This window comes from Daktulosphaira vitifoliae, unplaced genomic scaffold (genome assembly GCF_025091365.1).
Source record: "Daktulosphaira vitifoliae isolate Bord-2020 unplaced genomic scaffold, ASM2509136v1 Scaffold_2, whole genome shotgun sequence".
Taxonomy (NCBI): domain Eukaryota; kingdom Metazoa; phylum Arthropoda; class Insecta; order Hemiptera; family Phylloxeridae; genus Daktulosphaira; species Daktulosphaira vitifoliae.
The window spans coordinates 30,734,556-30,758,067 of NW_026099573.1; the positions used below are offsets into that span (position 1 = coordinate 30,734,556).

The 23,512-nt window shown below is 24.3% G+C and overlaps 2 protein-coding genes across 7 annotated transcripts in view; one reads left to right on the plus strand and one right to left on the minus strand.

Moving 5' to 3' along the window:
- LOC126897482 (uncharacterized) overlaps positions 1-23,512 on the minus strand; it is a 38,188-nt gene that overhangs the window by 3,065 nt on the left and 11,611 nt on the right. For all 5 annotated transcript variants that reach the window (XM_050671119.1, XM_050671122.1, XM_050671120.1 and 2 more), the window contains 5 exons: positions 22,916-23,314; positions 1,896-2,012; positions 1,657-1,821; positions 1,482-1,579; positions 60-228 (listed from right to left, as the gene is read on the minus strand). In XM_050671119.1, the coding sequence (XP_050527076.1) occupies positions 60-228; positions 1,482-1,579; positions 1,657-1,821; positions 1,896-2,012; positions 22,916-23,042 (676 nt within the window). In that variant the 5' untranslated portion in view covers positions 23,043-23,314. The remainder of the gene's footprint in view (positions 1-59; positions 229-1,481; positions 1,580-1,656; positions 1,822-1,895; positions 2,013-22,915; positions 23,315-23,512) is intronic.
- On the plus strand, positions 4,403-6,558 carry LOC126897483 (c-Myc-binding protein-like). Of its 2 annotated transcripts, XM_050671125.1 has the most exons (4): positions 4,403-4,507; positions 5,047-5,077; positions 5,230-5,351; positions 5,688-6,558. In XM_050671125.1, exons 2-4 carry the CDS (start codon positions 5,054-5,056, stop codon positions 5,881-5,883), a joined length of 342 nt encoding a protein of 113 aa, XP_050527082.1. In that variant the 5' UTR covers positions 4,403-4,507; positions 5,047-5,053; the 3' UTR covers positions 5,884-6,558. The 2 variants fall into 2 exon arrangements, with proteins under 2 accessions (XP_050527082.1, XP_050527083.1); XM_050671126.1 differs by lacking the exon at positions 4,403-4,507 and having other exon boundaries at positions 5,043-5,077.

Here is a 23,512-nt window from a genome sequence, read left to right on the forward strand (position 1 = left end):
TTAATTTATAGAAAAATAAAATTATTTTATTTTATTATTTGTAATTTGATTGTACTTACTGGGATTTATTGATCTCTTCTCTTTAAAAGAAGGATTGTTGAATGTGGTAGCTTCTACACCGGTTGGATCTCTATAACTTATAGTTGGATCACCGCCCATTCTTCGAGAAAATATTAAATCATAAATAGCGGCGACAAACAATAAAAAGTTTAAAATGATTAAACAAATCTGAAAAAAATAAACTTAATATTTCATACTTCACAAATATTTATAATTATATGTAAATCATAAGAGTAACATTAGGTGTACTCCTTATATGATTCATACTAGTGATGGGCATATTCGAATATTTTAAACTATCGAATACTATTCGAATTGTTTTTATACAACAAATAGTGTGTTTTTAACATAAACTATCGAATAGTTTTAAAAAATATTCGAATAGTTCTATCTAAAAATTGTATTAAGTACACTTAATTATAATAAGAAAATAATAAACGATTACTTAAAATAAATTATTATACAATTAATAATAGTAAAAAGTACCATTTTACTAGTATTTCAGAAGTTATAGAATTTTAAAAAATAAACTGGGGTGAGTCGCAGATATATATTAGGGTGGCTCTTATTTTATCAACTTTCATTGATGTATCTCCATACCCTCCAATTTTGTTTTTTATTATATGAAAGTTATTTGTGTAAAATTTGGTTTTGATAACTTACCCCCTTCAGGTCCGAATCGGTTTTGAAAATTCACTCAAAAAAGTAATTTTTCAGTTTTTGATTATTATTTTTAAAACTAACACACTTATCGTAACAATATATAGAATATAAATTATAGATTTTAATATTTTCTTCTAAAATAGTATTTACAAAAATTTTATAAAATTATTTTTACTTGCTCAAAAAAATAAAATAAAAAAATAATTTACTAAAATTCGTTTTTTGAATATAAATCATTCTTCATTTTCGAAATAATCATTTTACAACAAAATGTTTCGTAAAAAAAATATGTTAAGTTAAATTTTCTAAAATATTGGTCTTATGTAAAATTATAGTCAGATTAATAGTTTTGCTGTTTTAATAATACTAACGATCTAAATAGAATTGTTTAAAACTGTTTATTCAGGGTACTATGATTATAAATAAGATACAATTAATAATAAAAAAAATAGTGATGGGCATTTTCAAATATGTTAAACTATCGATTAACTATTCGAATTGTGTTTACATCATCGATGGGATGTAGCTATTCTTATACTCCATAAGATCTAGCACTAATGTCATTTGTTATTAATTATTAATTTCAAACGAAATAGAGATTAATAATTTCATAGCAATATTAATCATTAAATAGAACACGGGACAAATATTTTTATTTCTTCGTTTTGAGTAAAAAATTTGATTCCTAATGGGTTGAAAATTATTTTTACATTTATATCCAACTCCAAAACTGGTTTTATAAGTTTGACGGTCATTACCTGCATGTAAAATGATTCTCCTCTCGTCACTTGGTATGTGATGTTTCGGTCGTCGGTCTGTAAGGCGAATAAACCAGCCGCAATAATTGATAGCAACGCTGTAAAATAAAATTAATAGAAAATTTATGTTAAATAATGTAAATTAAAGAACGTCTCTATAATTTGATGAACTTACTTGCAGCGAACGCAAATACCAATTTGGAAATGATTGTCTTGCTATAAGCAATAACTACCTTTTCTCGTGACACAATCATTGCTAGTTGAATTATACTTAATACACAGAACACCGCAAGACTGAAGGTTCCAAAAAGGGCAAAGTATCCAGCTATTCTTACGGTTTCTGAAACAAAACAAAAAAATAGATTAAAATGTGAAAACAGTATTATATATGTGCCATTATGCCAAATCACTTACCATCTGGATGAAACCTAGATATCGAATCACCACATTTAGTTTTGCCAAGGTATGACTGCTTACACAACTGCCATGGTCCAAAATGTCCACGGTCAATGCCAGACGCTAAAATATCACCTGAAACAAAAAAATAAAACAATATTAAGATTAAGTATTACTTAAAAAAAGTTAATTTAAAAATATTAGTATTAAAAAAAGGATATGTTAGTTCAATAAGGATGAGTGGGGATTTTTCAAGAAATTGGAATGGAATTATTGGAAAAATTGATATAGGATAAAAGGGAAAATAAAGAATTTTAAAATAGCTATTAATAAGATAAAACTGATTTATTTACAAACTGATATATATATATATATACAGGGTGGCCCACCACTCACTGACAACTTAAATAACTTTTGATCCAGTTAATATTTTTAGTTGATTTTTTTTTTAAATAATAGTTATACGTTAGGTCTATAGCTATATCTCAATAATTAATTTTTTTACATTTTATTAAAAATATTAATTATTTTTAAATTTTAAATAAAATGTAAAAAAAAAATCTAAGATAGCTATTTTGTAGAGTAGAATTTAAGAAAAATTTTAGTAAAAAAATATCTTATTAATATTCAGTAGTAAATATTCTGTAGCGTTTTGAAGTTTGTNTAGTAAATTAAAGCAGCAAAGAGAACTATTGGAACTTATCAGGTAGTTTTTAAAAAGAGGATAAAATTCATTTAAAACTTTTTCATAGTAAATAAATGTAATGACTACACTTATTTATAAGTTTATACAACTTATAAATAATTATTAATTATAAATTTTATGGGATATGGTTGCAATAACTGTTAGGATAACGTCCTAGTAAAAGAGCACATTTACTATAAGTATTAGGTCCTCAAAAAATTCCAATATTTTCTTTTGGAATAAGATAGGGTACCGAAAATTTAAATTATTCTTCAGTTATCAAATATACGCAAACAATAAAAAGAATTTTAAAATTAATATTAATTTATTGTTTAATAGAATATATTTATAGTTAAAGTTTTTAGTTAAATACGTAGATTATTAGTTTTCAATTAATATACAATAAAAATACCATAAATTGAAAAATAGATAATGAGTTTTGTTAATTTATATTTTAAGTCGATAATATTTGTAAAAGTACTGTAGGATATTACTTTTTTATGCAAACGATAAATTACATTTGAAGGTATTAGGCGATTCCGCTGCGTTTAAATGAATTTAATATTTAAATATTTTTTCAAGGCCAGTACTAAAATTAGAATTTTTCTAGTAGAAAAATAAACTAGAATTAGACAAATGAGTTTTCGTAGCTACCGAATAAATATCAACTTTTCGCAGTTTGGAATAATTATCTTTTAATATTTTTTTTGGAAAATAACGACGGAATTACTTTTTAAATGTTAGGTACTTCTTTTATATGAATTGTGTATTCGAAATTTTCTATTTTATATCTGACTGACAACACTGTTGCCCGAATTGGAAATAACGATGACATATTATTTGTAAGAAATATAAATATATTTTTGGCTTTAATAGCCAAATGAACAATATTATTTGAATGGATATTGCATACGTTACAAATCAATCGCCTAAGAACACGATTACTAAAAGTATAACTTGATGTACGAACAAGACATTCTAAGTATCACCGCTACAAAACTCTGTTTGAACAGTTTCTCTCATGCCATGCTGATTAATAAGACACATTGTTAGAGTGATACCCTGAAGCTGCATGAATATATACTTATTTTCGAAATTAATTTACCCTGAACAATCGAGTATTAGAGATTGAACCGGTCAATCTTTTAATAGCATAAGAATGCATTCTACTAAAGTGGTACACTTGTATACTTTGCCAAAAATACCGTTACCTAAACAACAATTTATTTTGAATTTTTAATCGAAACAAGATGCATGTGAGTCATTTAAACGAATATTGAAAAAAATTCTTTCTTTTAAAAAATAAACATCAAGTGGTTCAACTTTTGAAGAAGCCTCATCATCGAGTGAATTATAACTCTAATTTGAATCTAAAGTCGGTCGCAACTGGCTTTATTTTTTTGAAATTGAGATAGTATAGAATTACACTTTTAAAAAATAACTCGATGAATAAGGGTTCGTCGACCATAAATACATATCTATACTTTTAGGACGATCTGGAGATAATAGTTTATGCAAAATTCGACGTTTAAGATTTGACTCTGAAGATATCATGTTTATTATAACCATAAATACTATAAAAATATTATTAATTGTTTTTCATAATATTGAATTTATTGTTTTATATTAAAATTTAAGTAAAAATGTTAAAAAAATTCTTTAACGAAAAATAACTCCATTTTTTACTGATGTGCATTGCTAGTTTAAACTGCTTTAATAAAACACATTAAATTAAAATTGTACATATAGATTATCTTTTATAGTTAAATAAAATCATAACTGATATTTAAAGTCGTTGCTATGAAACATTTATTATTTAAATATGAACATTTATATACAACATACATATAAAAAACAAATATTTTTTACGTAGTTTACTATTTTTATACATTTTATATGATTATTAGTTAATCTTTTAACTGATGATGAAGAAATTTCGATACTAGTAGGTACCAATAATTTTTGTATGTGTTTTACGTTGATAATATAACATTAATCCCAAAATATATATCCACGATTTTTAGTAATTTCAATTTAATAAATTTTTAATCTTGAATTTTATATTATTTATACTCATTATTTTATCTTGTAAAATGTCTGAGTGTAATTGGTACAATGGACATTTTTTTTTTGCCCTAGTATTTTTAATAATTTTTAGATGTCACTATATTACAATGCATATAAAAAATTTCCTCGACAAAAGTTGGGTAACTGTAAATCGTTTAAAGGGAATAAGAGGTATAAATCAGTCTTAAAATTTAATTTTATAATTTTAGATTATTGTAAATTAGAGTTTTGTAGGTAAAAAAAAATGTTGCAATATTCTGGCTAAAAACAATAATGCAAAATGGATACTTTTAATTTATATCACAAATATCTTATTTTTATAATAAAAATGTTATTTAATAACATTTATTTATAATATAAACTAACGAATTAATTGGGTATTAATATTTACTCATTTATACCAATATATTAAATTAGATTTACAATGGCAGAAACTCGAAGCGAACGTGTAAGCAAATTTTCATTCTAAAAATATACGTAAAATGACTTATTAAATTAAATAGTAAATGAAAGAAATAAAATTTTACTAATTTATAATTTAAGTTATTTTTTATATGGTCTATTAAAATCTCTTACAGTTATTCACTATCTTTTTATTAGCCTTTAGATGTAAAACGAGAAGAGTTTAAAAACTTTTTAGAAACTGCTGGAGTATTAACAGCATTAACCAATGTGTTAATTAAACTATATGAATTGGATGAAAAGCCTGTAGATCCATTAGAGTAAGAACGGATTATAAAAAAATTTTAAAATTGGTATTTTTACATATATTGACACATTTTAGACGCATAAGATATGTTTCGCATAAAGTTTAACCTCATAATAACGTTTATAGGGTTATAACTTTCTAATCGATAATAATTTTTTATAAGANCCTCATAATAACGTTTTTAGGGTTATAACTTTCTAATCGATAATAATTTTTTATAAGAAAATTATTTTAAAATATAATTTTTTCAAAACTAATCTTACGATAATAATATTTATAATAAATTATACAGCATATTTCATTAAAAATTATATTCTTTTACATTCTACTTATATCATAATTTTGTTAGATTTATGAGAAATCACATGACAGAAATTATTACTGAAAAAGTGGAACTAGAAAAGTTAAAAGAAGAATTTGAGACTGTAACACAACAAATTTACACGTTACAACAGGAAAATGTGAAAATGACAGATAAACTAAAAGAATTGGAACAGAAGGAACTCGAAGACAAAGTTACTGAGAAGGAAACAAAAATGTTATAAGTGTATCTGACAATTAATTATTTAAAATACAATTTTCTGCAGTTGTTAACGTTTGAAATTACAATTTTTATTCATTTTTTTCTTAATAACTATTTTTATTTATTTATCAGACACGACATATTATAATAATTATTTAAATTAAAATCGGTGATTTTGGATAACCATAGTTAAATTTTGATGAATTAGTATACACCTTACTGAGTTATTTAAATTATTGAAATCTCAGGTAATACACATCGAAATTCGTATGATTATGACATTACTTGGAGTTAAATTATCAATTATTTTAAATCTATAATGTCGTTAAATATAATTTATTAAACAAAATTATTTCAAAGTAAAATTAAAGAAAAAATATAGCACTAACATACTATTATTTTATTGTATAGTACATGTATGGTTTATTTACTCTGGGATGCATGACCATGTAACGTTAATGGTTTACTGTTAATGTGTAATTTAAATAAGAAAAATTCACGTTACAATTAATCATACAATTTTAATGATCTACAGTAGGTCGCCATAATTTAAATAGTAACGTTTAACCTCTAACACATGTTTGAGTAAAATTAAGCTTGAACACTTGATAGAATAAATAAATTAAAATCTATTAAAGTATTTTTTTATTTAATCATAAAAAGTTTGACAGCATAAAAGAACAATGTGTAATAAAAACTTTTTTAACAAAAATTTTCTTTTAAAGATTTAAAAATTAACAAATTGTAACTACTGATTTCATTATTTATTTTTAGATAACTCAAAAATTTAACAAAATTTGTTCATCTAGTTAAATTGTATGCTACATTTATACATAATAATATATTTATTCTAGTTAAAATATTTCTTATGAATAATGTATAATTTTTTTGAACAATAAATTTGATGAAATATATAAACATATTAGTGACTATTTTTGAAATTAAAATTAAGTTTTATCATAAAAAAGTATAAACATTAAACGATGGTTTTAAAACGTAACTTAAAATGTATAGAAATATAAATATGATAAATAAATCAATAATTTAAAATTAGAATAATTCTCAAATGTTTCATTTACATTTGAAAATTTAGCTTGAAGTTACTTATCTTATGGTGCAATCAATGATTATGGATGGTAATATCAATCTTGTGATATGATCTTTAGCTACCGTCACGCTAATATATTGTAGTTCACTGGATGGTTCGATATAAAATAACTTATAAATACTACGTAAGTATTCTTAGTAGAGAACGTTGACTTTGTAATTAGATCGCGTGACCGGACCGCTAAACTTTGCATAGAATCAGGTTGTACCTTATAAAAATGTGATCTAAATATGTAACACACATTGTTAGATACGTTTTAAAAAGTTAGGTTATTAAACACTAACGTTTTTAAACTTTAAAAAATTGTTGAAGTATATAGTATATTTGCATTTATTATGCACTGACTGGAACAATTTATGAATAAAAAAGCTATAAAACTAATTAAAAAAGGATGACTTAAGAAAATGTTATATATTTTTTTTATTTTTTATATACAAAAACGACACTTGAAATTATTTTCATATTAATGACATTACCAATCAATAAGTATTGATTTAAAATATTAACACGCTACACTAACAACATTCAATGTTATAATTATAATCAGTATTTGTAAAAACAATAACTCAAATCATACAATAGTATATACGTAATTACACAAGAATTATTAAAATAATCAATTCATTCAAACAAAAGTAAATTAAAATAAGTTAAATATTATTACTAATAATTCTTATGTAATGTAATAATATTTTAAAAACGTAATAATTTATGATTATCCATATTTTATACGCATAGTGCACCAAGTTCTTTTTAAGCGAACACGATTTTCCAACAACCTTTTTATTATGAAGCCCCTGTCAGTCATTGTTGTCATTCCGATAGGAGATTACGAGGCGAGACCAGGGACTTAATTATTTTTTTAATGTTCTTTTTATTTGATCACGATCTCTTCTATTGTAATAACATATTTTAATATTATTACTGTGAATTACTGTCGTGGTCGCAATCGTTTTTTTTTTGTTACTGTTTCATGTCAAAGTCATTATATGCAGCAGTTTTCTTTTACTTAGTCTTTAAAATAATTAATCGTTTTATTCAACTAAAGATGGGTATAGCAAAACGTGCAAATGAAAGTAAAAAGAAAAAAGAAAAAAATGAAACTTTAACTTTAACTTGAACCTTTTTGTTGAGGAAAGCATGATATATCGCTATACGTGATATAGTATTATTGTATTAGTCAAATAGAGATAGACTTAGATAATAAAACCAGTTATGGAGCTTATAGATCACCTTAATAACCTCCCAAAAAGCATAAAAGAAAATAATATTTTCAAAAATTAATAATATTTTCTAAGGGTTCAAAATTATTTTAAAATCTATAAAACTTCTGGTAGATTGTAATATTGATATCGATTAAAATAAGAAAAATAAAGAACTATTAAGAAAATATAAAAGTGAAATAAATTATGTTTATTTAATAAATAGATAAATTTTTATAAAATTAATTAAAACATTAATTAGACTTTCATTTTAATGTAATATAGTAATTACTAATGAATAATGAGTATCAAATTGTTTTTGCAAGTAGTGTGGTAGGATATATCAACCCCTTAAATGTTCGCATAAAACATGCGAATTAAACGATAATTATTAGTGGTCGGAATTTTTATGATAAATAGTATATTCGTTACGATATTGAAATATGTAAAATTCACTTTCATTTCTCTAAAAATATCTAGAGACACCCCTAATGAGTATACATGTAACATAGTTAAAAATTCAAAAAAATACTATAATTAATATAACACACTAAATACATTGACGTATTAGAAAGACTATTAATTTGAATGAATGTAAAGTAATTTTTTAAAGTTACTAAGAAAATACATTAGTTGAGATGAATGAACGCGTTCTTAAGGTCAAGTAGAAATTGAATTATTAAAATGTCATAAAATATATGAAATAACAAAAATACGAAGGAAAATTAGACACATTAATGATTATTATTATACAATTTTTATAAACATACAAAGAATTGTTATTTAAGATAACTGTAATTACTTCATTATTTTAGTTTATAATTAAATTGCTTCAAGTAACAATTCGATGTGACAATTACCGTAAGGCAAATATGTAAAACTATAATTACTAACACACATCTAATGTAACAGAATACTTGCACACCAGGGTGTTTGTCCTTAACATATACATAGTGTTTATTGAATAAAAGAAACAAATTGGTTTTTATTACTGTTATTATCAACATTGACGACATTATTGTTGTTGCTATACTATCTGATTATTACTTTTTTAGCAATCTTATCTGTATACAATTTATCAACGGTCATGGTACTAGATGAAGACTAAGAGCAATAAGAGTGAAGATACACTGGTGCGAATAATGGCAACATCGAAGTCATGAGGGTTCATTCTAGAATCAATCAGCCTATAGTACTAATAGTATGCTATTTATCATTATTATCTTTTTAAAAGAGAATGTTATATTACTACATTGTTATTAAGAAATTCATTTAGGTTGAATACATTGGATATAACAATTATTATACACATACGAGAAGATCCTACTAGAATGCGTGTAAATTCGCCATGTCTATATGTAACTCACCTTACTATTATATAATCTATATTTTACGATTGAAGTGCTAAATCACAAAAGACATGCAAGTTAATAAAAAAGCGTTTCTAGCATCACCAAGGACATCGTGTATTATCCTTAACATGATAAGATGAACATATTTTTCACATGACTACTGTCTAGTAAAATTATTTGTCAAACTATAAAATACAATGGTTACACATCAAATAATCGATTTTGACTTCTTAAGTTATTTTACTATTTAATTGTTAAATCGTATCCTATTATTTTAATTTTAAAAACTTAGCACAGTGAAATAGCGACACAATGGGAACGTGGCAAAGTTGAAACGTAGAACTATAGATTATATTTGACAGTGATTTACATCATTATCATAAAAAGCGCTCGGTGCAAATCTGTTAAATTTCAAAATTTGTATATTTGTAATTTTACTATTTTTATGATCTATAATTTCATCCGAATATTAAATCCTTGTTAAATTATTTGCTTAATTTAAAATAACATTAATTTTTTGTTTTGATGGCCGATTTTACATAGTAGAACAATCCTCGGGGCAAATTTTTTTTTAATATTGTAGTACAATTCAATAGCTTTAATTTGATATAGGTTAATTTAATATAAGTACTTTCCGAACTTTTTCAAATATCGAGTGAAAAAAAATGTTTATAAATACGCAAGTGGTCTCTTTCAAACATTTCCTATACTTAGGATTTTCATTGAATGTTTTGAAGAAGCATAAAAAAAAAGCTTATTGTATCTAGTAAAATTTAATAAAATTTCATTCGGATTTAATTTGTTATATTATGAAAAACTAAAAAAAAACACACACCACCACAAAACAAAACCTCCTCAGCTTCGCATCGAAGCTAATAATAATCTTTTCAAATTATAGCGAAACATTTTTTGACATAATGTTCTAATTTAAACCTTAATCTTTTCTACTTTACCTAAATATCAAAAAATACATTGACTTTGCTTTCACATGAATCTTAAATCATTCCAAGTATAATTAAAGAGTATTTTATGAGACATTTTATCCGAAATATAATACAACTAGTGAATAATAGAAAGTAGAGAAAATTTTTTTGACAACCATTACTTGGTTGCTTTAAAGTATTATGTTGACAGCAATTTCAATAATAAATTAAAGCACGTTACATCATATACTTTTACAATATTTAAATATTGTATACATTATAACAATAAATATAACATATTTATCAAAAAATTAATTAACTAGGAAAGTATTATCACTTGCAGTGTCTAGTATAAAAAAATATTTGCACTACATATATGATAATGAAACGTATACTTTTTTTGGTTTTAACTAAATAAAGTGTATTATAAAAAAGTAATGCCTTAGCTTTTATTACTGTTAAAACATCCTAAAAATTATGGAAACTACGTGTAAATGTATAAACATATTTTTAAAGAGGGAAGAAATAAATTAAATTTCTCCAACAATATGTTCAAATTGTATCTATGTTATTATGAAACACGCATTAATTAATTACTAAATAATTTTATACGAGGTATGGAAAACAACATTAAGTTATAAGTGATTTAATAAAGTTTATAACCACCAGTATATTTTAAGTCTATTTTGGATTTTGAACTAAACTTAAATGGTTTTTTTATTTTATATTTTTCCCGTTAAATGCTTAAGGCTGCTGCACCCGTTTTAGAAGCTTTTGTTAAATAATAATTATAATTAAACAGTTTTTATTGTTATCGTAATGAAAACACAGTAATAGCTGGAACTGTGTATATATATTAGTAAATAAGATATGGACACCATGACAATGATTATTCGTTAATATTTTAACGCCAACTTTTCGCTGTGTCTCTCGTCGGTGCTGAAGCGAATAGTTATAATGTATACAAAAGTGACTTAGCACATAATTACGATAATAATATAATATTATGGAATGCATATAGATGTATTCATACAATGAGTTCAAATATAACAATAATTATCATTGTTTGTACTATGGTGACAATGTGAAAACACAGCGTGCATACTGGAAGGAAAACAAAAAGCACACAGAAGCGCATATGAAAAGTGGGCGACGAAAAAAACAAGAACCAATAGCACCAAGAGAATATCCACTAAACACCTTTGTTTTGATGTTTTCTGCTGACCACAAGAGTTCAACAACCCAGTTATATACGTATTTGTGTTTATTTATTATTTAAATGTAAAAAAAAAAAACGAAATCTGATGGTTACAGCTACATTTGTTATAATTTAGTCGTTAAGATATCACATACTAATGACCTCCTCAATTATTCTACTTATCTAACTATTGACTTCTAGAAGTAACCAATAATAATGATTTTAATATCTAATTGGAATACCATCACCATTGGTAACAAAATTACATTCTCGCTTATATGATATAAATTTTATAGTGCTAACAACTTGACTAAAATCAAGTTATATATATTTTTTAATTTGTCATTTTTTATTAAATAAATTTTCATATATTTGTAGTCAAATTTTGCAATATATCATGTCATTTGTATTTTATTTAAATTAATTTTGATAGGCAATTGTGATGATACACCTTTATCGTGGCTATTTGGGTATCATTATTGTTTGTAATTTATTTACATTACAACATATAATTTCCACAGTTTTAATTTTTTATGTGTATAGGCCTACAACCTGAAACATATGATTGTTTTGAATACCAAAAATAACTTTCATGCGTCATTATACATTAAAATTTCACTACCCGTAATCTTCAATATATATTAGGGTGGTCTAAAAGTGACAAAAAAAAATTTTTTTTTTAAGTTATACTCCTACACTTGAAAATTGTTCTACCTGGTTTTATATACAATTCTCAAGAAAAAAAAACACTAAAAATTAATTTTTGAGCCATCCCAAGCTATTTGAAAATTTTTAACTTAAAAAAAAAATAAAATAATAATGAAAACTATTTTATGTATACGTTCTTATATTTTTTTTATCAATAAGTCAAGCTATATTATATAAATCATTTTTAACATTTCTAATTTTACTTACTAAAGAATTAAAAAATTATAGAAAAGTTGAATTGCTTTTTTTTAAAGTTTGTTTGCTGCAATCAGGGTAAATCTTCCGATGCTCAGAAACTACTTGTAAGAGAAACTGAAGTTGATCCTCATCATGAGTAATTTTGCGATTAAGGTCTTGAATCAATGAAACTCCTTTTTCTGCCAAGTCATTGGTAACTCGAAGATTCTTAAAATAGATTCTTAAAAAGATTCAGTTATATTTCTTGGTGAAGAATCCACCAGAGGAATAAAATTTATGACTCCAGGTGCTACTAGTCATTCACGTTGGATGTCAAAAGTAATTTACTGTTTAAAAATATTTATGTTTAGTGAACAATTTCATCTAAGTACCAAAGAAAAAAGGGGCCTCGAGGAAATATGTGTTTTCATTGTAACCGTCCATTTAAAAAATTAGTTCACTGCAACTTTGGCGGCATGTGCTCCAAATAATGACTTGCAACTGATAAAGACCTTAATAAAATATGATAATCCACATATTTCAAAAGCCACTGTAAAAAAAATGATGGGTCATTTATGGTATTTGTCAGATGAGTTAGTTGGTCTTTGTCTGTTCGACAAAAATGTCCCTGTTGAAACCAAATGTAAGATAATTTACGCCATAAATAATAACCCCTCTCCAGAAGTTCCCAATGTAAGACCGAAAATTGACCAACACGATGTAGAAAATTTACAGCTTCATGATTTAGCTAACAAAAATACAATACAAATTTTCACAGAATTTGGTGTCGATGAATTTTTGAAAAATGACGTGGTAAACTGGACCGAGTCTAAAAGCTACTTAAAAGCAGAGGAAGTTTTTAAGAATCTTCGAGTTACCAATGACTTGGCAGAAAAAGGAGTTTCATTGATTCAAGACCTTAATCGCAAAATTACTCATGATGAGGATCAACTTCAGTTTCTCTTACAAGTAGTTTCTGAGCATCGGAAGATTTACCCTGATTGCAGCAAACAAACTTTAAAAAAAAGCAATTCAACTTTTCTATAATTTTTTAATTCTTTAGTAAGTAAAATTAGAAATGTTAAAAATGATTTATATAATATAGCTTGACTTATTGATAAAAAAAATATAAGAACGTATACATAAAATAGTATTCATTATTATTTTATTTTTTTTTTAAGTTAAAAATTTTCAAATAGCTTGGGATGGCTCAAAAATTAATTTTTAGTGTTTTTTTTTCTTGAGAATTGTATATAAAACCAGGTAGAACAATTTTCAAGTGTAGGAGTATAACTTAAAAAAAAAATTTTTTTTTTGTCACTTTTAGACCACCCTAATATATATATATATTAATCATAATTTTTTCGCATACTTGTAATATAAATTATTCAGTTAAGTAATTAATAAATTGGTTTTACAAGTGATATTAATAAATTTTTGACGTAAAAATTATGATATTTTCGTCATAATTCGTACATGAAAATTATAATTGTGTTATGATGAAATTAATTCTTATTTCAAGAGAGATGAATTAATTTAAAACATAGATCAATAAAAACAATTCACTGCTTTCAAAAACTCTACAACTACCTTGTATCGAAAAAGTTATTTCTTTTATGTGTTAATTTCGTTAAGAAAATAATGTAAGTAAATTAATAGGCATACATCTAAAGTTTGTAATATAGTATCTTCTCCACGAAGAAAAGTCGTTAGCCCTTCCTTTAATTATCTATTGCAATTTTTTGAAAATTTACCACATGAAAACAATGACTGATAAAACTAATCTTGATATTTCGGTTAATATTCTGTTGTTTTATTCAATATATAAAAAAAATATTTCATAGATATTCATAATAAAAATGGACAATACACAAGTTTCGTCAAAGCCTATTGTAAAAGAATATTGGCAATCTGAAGAAATTAATAAAAACTTTGAATTAAATTAAACTAAGTTAAAACTATATTTTATTTTACATTTTACGATTAAATACACCTAAATATTAGTTTGGAAAAATAAAGTAAATTTACATCGAATACAATTTTTTTTAAATTATAATTTATATAAAGATATTTTAATTATTACTGATTTAGAATAAAGTTTACTAGTGAATAACTTAAAATAAGTTATATCTCCTACATTAATTCATAGTTAAAATTTTAGAAGAAATCTTTTTAAAATAATATAAAAATATTATAATATAGTTATAATTGTTTTCTTATTTAAATCATATAATTGTTTTTTTTTTTTACAAAAAGAATTTTATGCTGAAGAATAATATAATTCATTATAACGTGTTAATACTATAAATTACTAAAAAAGAAGTCACACTAACTTAAACTTTTTCACAGATCCTTTAAAAATATAGACGTACACGAACAATTTTATAAAACTGGCGTCCATTAATTTTGTGGTCATGCACCGTATACACATATTATTTTAATGCGTGAGAGACTCGAATATACTGACATTATAAAGCAAAACTAAAAAGATAAAAGAATCGTATTATTTTATAACTAATTAAGACTTTAATTTGAATTTATACGAACGCTCGAAAATTAAAAATATGTATAGGAGTTTCAATGAAATTATTTTATAGGTATATGTAAATAATTAAAATTAAAATATAGTCTTAAAGAGTTATATTTGTTTAATTAATAATTTTTTAGTATACAGTTTACAGTAGAAATATGATGTTAATTTTTTAGACTTCTATATTAAAAATAAATAAATTAAATATGAATAAAATAATCGAATTAAATATATATAGAAAACTTGCGTTTGTTTGAATAATAATTCAAATTATTCATACACACAAAAAATGTCATATTTCTAAGTTAAATAAATGAAAATACATCCCATTAGATTGCTATAATTTTAATAAACAATTAGATAATTAAATGAATAACAATAAATAATGTATATAACTTAAAAACAGCTAATAAAATACATATAAATATAAAACACAGAAATATTAATAGCACTAGTAATTAAAATATCAAATATATAAGTATGAATTATAGCTTATTATTGACAAATAAATTTTCAACTTATACAAATAATAATTATAAAATCATAACTGATTTCTCAAAAACTCAAAATAATACGAGGTGTGTTCAGATGATAACGGGAATTTTGGTTTTTTGAAAAAAATATTTATTCATTTAGAGTTAACCTTTAAATGCAAATATTAATGTTTTAAAATGTAACCCAAAGATGACGCGTGTCCAATATGAGTAGTTACCAATTAAACAATATAACACTTTAAGTCTATATTTTTATTTTTTTTACATATACCTATGCAGTAATTGTCAATTTCTAATATGAATTACTTTAATAATTCTAGTTGTTGATGTTGGAGTGTTGAAATTAGTTAGGGTAAAAGTTATTATTTCTATTGTAAAAAACAATATTAGTTTTATACAGAATATTTGTTGACACGTAATGCTGTTTATAAATTTGCTCGACTAAAATATAAAATATTCGACTGTCACTAATTACTAATATTGATTCGTGTTTTAGAGTGTACTCGGATGTAAACAACTGATCAATAACAGTAAACTAATAAATTAAAAGGTATATAATGAGTTTTGTTTAATATAACGAGCCCACGTCATGCTAAATAATAACTCCTAACAATTTGCCAAGCTCAAATAGTGAAAAAGGGTGTTTGAAAAAACGAAAAGACCAAATAGGCAATAATGGATATAACATTAAAGGTTAATTGGTGATAAAATATTTCAGTGGTGTGCATATGTAGTCTATACTCAATGTAACCTATACATTTATAGAATCGTCCTACATAATGGTATTGTAAATACATGGACTGTACATAAACGTATATCGTAAGGTGGGTGGAATGATATTTTAGAACTAATGTCCGACTGTTATTTTAAACTGTGTTGTGTCATTGACACATACATAGAAAACAATATAAATATTTCGAGCTTACTAATTTGTCCTCAAGAAAAAATATTTTAAATAATTGATAAGAAACATGAAAAATTGTTGACGTTATTTTGATTAAAGGGTCATTGTACCTACAAAGTTTTCATAGAGCTCAGTGACCATAATAATAATTGTAATTATATTGTAATATATTATATGTAATCTACTTCGGACAAAGTTTGAAGACAAGTAAAATACAGCAGCAAAAATCTTACCTAGAAAATTGATACAATAACATTTTATAATATTAACCTAGAGGAAACTATGCTTTCTTTCATGTGAGACGTAATCTTTTTTAACGCTTCGTAAATATTATTTGCTTATTATTTCATTTTGAATTGAAATAATCTATGACTCCTGAACGAATTACACAATTTATAAACAACAACGTTCAATGTAATAGTTAACTTTAATTTTTATTAATAAAACAATATAAATCGGCCAATAGAAAATTGATTGTCTCTATTTTAAATAACATTTTAAACATTCTTAACAAAACATTTTAGTGTTCTATTTATAAGTTTATAAATCCGTAATATGAAAATAAATTGGTGTCAAACAAATTTTTTATAAGTATATTTATTTTTTTGTACTGTTTAACTATTGAATAATAATAATGAAATTTATACTTTGTTCTTGACTCTAAAACTTCTTTAAACGAAAATTCTTAAAGAAAAATAATTAAAACTATTTTTGAAAATAATGTGATTATTAAAAACTTACGTGTATGATAAAATAAGCTCATAAGTAGAAATTTAGGTCGTTTTGAAAAAATGTTTATTAACTAATACGACATATTATTATCATATATCATAATTTACTTCAAATTAAAAGAAGTATAAAAAATTAAATTTTTTTAAAACAAATTCCTTATAAATTTTATTTTATAAAATATATCATTTTAAGGGTACTAAATTAAACAATTAACAATATTAATTTAGGGAAATGTTTAAGAATTAATGATCGTGAAGGCATAATTAAAATAGTAATTGTAAATTAATTTTATGATTACAGAGAGCTATTAAATAAATGAGAGAAAATGAGGTTTTTTTATATTTAAATAACGAAAAACAAGAGCTTGCTATTCAATAAGATTCTAATTAAGACATCATATCTTTAAATTATTACGTTTGCGTCATTATTGAACTATTTTTCCTTTTCTATTATTAAAAGTAAAAGTATAAGAGTTTCTCTTTAAATACACAGCTGAGTCTCTATACGACAAGTCCTTTGTAATAACTTAATGAGTAATTTGTGCAAGTAATAGTTGAGTACCCTTAGTCTTATTAACTTTTTTTTTAATTTATCTCAAGCTTTTATAGTTGAATTTTGTTTTCATCACACTTTCTTGATTTTAAAATCAAGAAACTAAAAATAGAATGGAAATTTTTTTAAAAAAAAAATTTTAAATCAAATTTTTGTTAATTTTATTTTAGTAATAAATACGTCTTAGGTACTAAAATTAGTCTAATAATCTGATTGTTCTAAAATAATAATAACTATTGATAAAAATAAATAATAAAAAATATATTAAGAGAGAGTTTAAGCAGTTTGATAATTATAATTAAAATTAATAGCTTTTTTTTTATAAAATAATTTGTTCGACGTATAATCATTTCTGTGCATTATAAGTTAAAATGCTTTACAAAAATATTTATAAAAAAATACAAACATAAACTAAAGTTTTAAAAAGTATTTGTTATGTTGTCGTTTTAACGCGTTGTTTTTAAACACTTATTACGTATTTTTTACAAGAAGATGAATGGGTTATTTGTATTCCAAGCATGTCATCAGGTACGTGTTCAGTTAAAACTTAACAAAATGACTATAGTATAAATTTAACTGCACATTTTTCTATCTTTTGTCTTGTTTTTCATGCAATTCAAACGTATACGGCAAGTATAAGGAAATTTTAACTAACAAGCATAAGAGCAATTACTTTTAAAATAAGTTATTAAATAATAACTATTTTTTTTTTTAATGCTTTATTTTTTTGGTTAATAAATAATTTAAATATAGTCTTTCCATTTATGTAAGATGATTTTAATTTCTTTTATAACGAGAATTGAAAAATGTGTCAGAAATTAATTATTTTAATTAATTGAACACCCACTGATATGGTAATACTTAGTGTGACTTCCGGTCTCATGAATGTATATAACGTAAAGAAGTATTTTTAATTGTTATTGTACCTCAATCCAACTGTGACGTACCAGAGTAATGATAATGTATTACGCCTAATTTGAGTATATTTTACATTGATTGAAGTATACCATAATTTTATAATCACACTTGAATAAATCATAAAAATATTAGTTATAAACATAAATTATATAAAATTATACAATAGGCAAAAATCGCACTGTACGATTTCTTAGCATTGTTATTAATAATATTATACTCTTTGAGTAATAATAATAGCGGCATAGTAAATTATAATATGTGGAAGCAATGATGGCAAAGGTGACATAGTAGCCTACACTTCTGCTCTTGCTTTAAATTTACCTATGGTTTTAAAGTCTATCAAATAATATTAAACATTTATAGAAATGAGTGCATGTGAATAAACTGTTTTTTCCTATATGATATGTCACACCGAATAATTCTTGGTCATGTGACAAATAACGTCTCTTCAGCTGCTATTACACAAATTATATTTTGTTTTGCAAAAAAAAAAAATCATACTTTTGCCTCATTATGACTAACTGCAATAATAACTTTCAATGACATATCAACGTAAATAATGTTAAGGAAAATAAATTATTTAGATTTTATTTTGATACCTCAATACTTAGATTGAGTTAAGTCGTACAATGCATAGTGTTATTGTACTCCATAAGTCTGATAAGGGCATTTAAACAAGATAAATTATTATTATGTCAACAATGTTTTCATAAAATTTTCTCACAATGTATGTCCATAGTAATGAATACATGGACAGTGAGCACGCAATAGTCATTGTTTTCCCGTTTTTATTATGAAACGCTCGAATAAACCAAAATTATTTTTAAAAAATCTGATAGGAAAATAGGATATGGAGGAAATGTATTTAAACTGAATTATTATCAGCTAAAAAAAAAAAAACCAAGCACAGTGGAGTGGCGGCACAGTGGGGTCGTGGCATAGTTGGATCAATTATAATGATATCGGACAGTGATTAAAATCACTATGAAAAAAAAACGCTTCGATGCAAATCTTTAGATAGTGTTTAATTTTAAAAAAATGGTGGATTATTCCTAAAGCTACATGATCTGCTAGTTCCTTATTAATATCCTGATTAAGATAAAGTATGTTGAATGAAAAAGGGATTATTAAAAAATATTATTTCTCATAAAAAAATTATGTTGATCCATACACTTTTTAATAAGTTATAGCATTATAAAGTTAAAAATGTAAAAAATAAAATCGAGAATTTTCACACAATAATAGCATTCGGTAGCCATTTTCACTGTGAAGACAAAATAAAGTCTGAATTTTTTTTTTTATAATAAAGTACATTACATCTTTAATTTAAGATATATATAAAAGTGTCAGATCTTTCGGAACACTTTCAAAAGTTATGTTGAAAAAGTTCTACTTTCTATATGCATTTTTCAGATTTGAGCCCCCCCCGTATATAAGGAAATAGTCTGATTTAAAAAAAAAGTATGTCGAATAAAAGATGTATATAAATACTACTTCTCATGAAAAAATTGTATTGATCCATACATTTTTTTAAAAATTATAGCATTTTAAAGTAAAAAATGTAAATTATAAAATCGAGAATTTTCACACAAAAATAGTATTCGGTAGCCATTTTTACCACGTAGACAAGTCCAGAGGTCAAATTTTTTTCTTCCATAATAAAGTACATTACATTAGATTTAATTTAAGATTTATATAGAAGTGTCAGACCTTCAGACCTAACACTTTTAAAAGTTAAGTTAAAAAAGTTGTCATTCTAAATCCCCTCCTGTGGGCAGGTAAAAGGTGAAATGTATGAAAAAAATATACCAAATAATAGGTAAGGACATCATGCATTTATTAAAAAAAAAATTTATATTGATTTTTAAAAAAGTTATGGCAATTTTAAGTAAAAAAAATTGAAAAAATTTCGAAAATTAGCGATTTTTAACATTTATTTTGTGTAACCATAATGAATCTCATGTTAGGCATCACAAAAAAAGAATTATTAAATAAACAATAAAAATAGGCACTCTTTAAATTATTTAAAGTATTTATTGAAAAAACTGTACGGAAATAAATAATATTGTATATTATTATTTTTATTAGAATCTACTATTAATTTCTCTGATTCGAGAAATAATACGTTTAGAAGACCGTATTAAAGAGCTTGAAGAACGAGCAAAGACTAAATTTAATAAAAGACAAATTTTAAATCAAATAGTTATGGATAGCTCTATTGATCTTGATGCCGTTAATACAGATAATACAAAAATTGCTTTACTTTGGAAAGAAGTTTTAACCAGCATTCAACAAATATGTTAAACAAATATCAACACTATTATTATTTTTATAGGAAAGCAAAAAATCAAAACTTAACTGTTATAATGGAAGTAAATAGTTACAAAGTGCACAGAATGAATTTTAAAAAAATGAAGACCTTGTGAATACTCTTAATAAGGTGAAACAACAACAAATTAATATGCAGCAGAATTATCATAATAATATTAATTAATGATCATGCTAATCAAATAAATAATTTGAGTGATGAACAAAATTTAAGTGAACATTTTCTGTTAAATATAATAAATAATGAATTTTCAGCGTGCTATCAACTTAAACTTATAAAATATCTATTAAATATATTTAGGAACAAAAATCATTGCAAAATGAAATAAATGTTTTAGTGCATTCACTAGAACTATTGTCTAATAAAAAATTGATGCTAGAAAATGAAATGGTGTTTTACTTAAAAAAACAAATGCTTACTAATAAAAGTTGTATTAACATAAATAACAAAATCAATGAAATAAAAACAGACAAAAGAACATGTAATTAAAACTTGAAAAATAAATTTTTAAATTTGTATTTTTTTTGGAGGTTTCCCCCACTTACGGGGAACGAGGGAAATTTTTTTCAATTTTTGAGGGTAATGTCTTCGACTAGATACGATTTGTGATCTTTTGACGTATCATTGAAAGAAATCCGTTCGGTGAGAGCTGAGAAAAAGTGGTAACAGACAAAAAAAATAAAACACATCATAGTAAAACAAATACCTTCTCAGCTTCGCATCGAAGCTAAAAGTAAGTAATTTTTCGATGAAAATCTTAGTATGTTCCAATGCATAAAATATTGATGTGTATCTCCTAATATGAAAATGTCCTTGATTCAATACTAGTGACATAAACTCTATTACATTTGATGTAATACATATGATAAAATGTGCTTTAGGAGGACATTCTCATCAATACTATGACCAGTATTTTTCTTTTGTGCATAAATATACCCAAATGATTAATTAATAATGTTTAATGTATTAAACCAAAAATGTTTTGCTATAATAATTATTAGACTTCATTGTTTTAAATTAATAATTTCAAAAAAGGTCTCAAACATTAAAAAAACAAAATATAATAAATATAATGCATACACTTAAATTGTTTAACAAAACATTAATTTTGCTAATTTTTAAAAACTTTCCAGAAAAATTACATTAATGTTAAATTAATAAAACATAAAATATTTTAATACGCCAATAACTATTGTCCATAAAAATAGGTTCAAAGCATAAAATTTCAAATGAAATTGATTAACTGACGTAGACTATCTACGTCAATTATAAAAAACAATCTTTGCAATAATCTGGACACATTTGTCCAATCCAAGCTTTCTAATATTAATATATAATATCTAATTTTAATAGATATTTTTAATTACACTAAGACAACCAATTTACTATGTCCCATTAAGATTTATCGCAATTTTATCCTGTTATACTAATATATTTTTATCTGTTGACTTAATTTAATTAGCTATAAAATTCTGAATTTATTCTACCAATAAAATGAAATTGTGGAGATAGGCATATTTTCATATTGTGTTTGTCAGGTGTAAATCTATAAAAATATATCACTTTGTAGAATATTCCTAATATTTCTTGGCACGTCGATCAATCATGGAAATTAAAATATACGTTAAGCCAGTACTTTATAAAATACAATTATATAAGTAACTTGATATTCATTCTATGATTATAAGTAATGTACATAATGTTAACTACTTTGGGAGTTAAATTCTAATAAAATATGTTTTAATGTAATCTGTTCAAAAATAATAAGTTATTTTTATTGAAAAGTCTAACTAAAATTTTTTGGATTTGACTAAAATCATTGTGAATATCTATGTTCGATTTAAAACTAAATATTTATACCTATATTGCATTATATTATATTTATATATTTTATCTATATTATATAAATACTTTTGGATGTACTAACCTGTAGGATTTTCAAAGTAGCCCCATAGTGGCAATCCAATGGCTGTGGCGGCAAGTGCAAAGCACGCGAACCCTAGGAATGCCACGCCAGATGAATATAACGCTTTACTCTTGTTTGGATCGGCCATTTTACGCCAAGCCTATACATGGTGTTGTTTCCTGTTTGCGACCCTTGGCCGTGTCCTGCTTTTGCTTCGACCACCTCATGTATACTACTCAGCCACCGGTTACACAATGATAGTATTAATATTGTAAGTTAAAATATTCGTAGACAGTAATATGCATCAGACTACTTCCGATCCTCCAATCTGCAGCCTCGCGGTTAATTTGCCAACACTTGTACTTAGTATTACAACCAATTTGAAGTACATCATGTCACCGACGTTTGAAGCAAAATTACCTGTGAAATCAACAAAATTCATTTGAGTTGATACATTAGCTGATTCGAGTAAAAATGGTTTCAAAAATAACTAAGAATTGTTTTGTTTGAATATTTCTAAGAACTTGATATTATTTAACTAAATTCTACAGTACAAAAATTTAGAATTTCATATGCCACACAATATTACTTTGTCATTTCATATTCAATACGAAAATT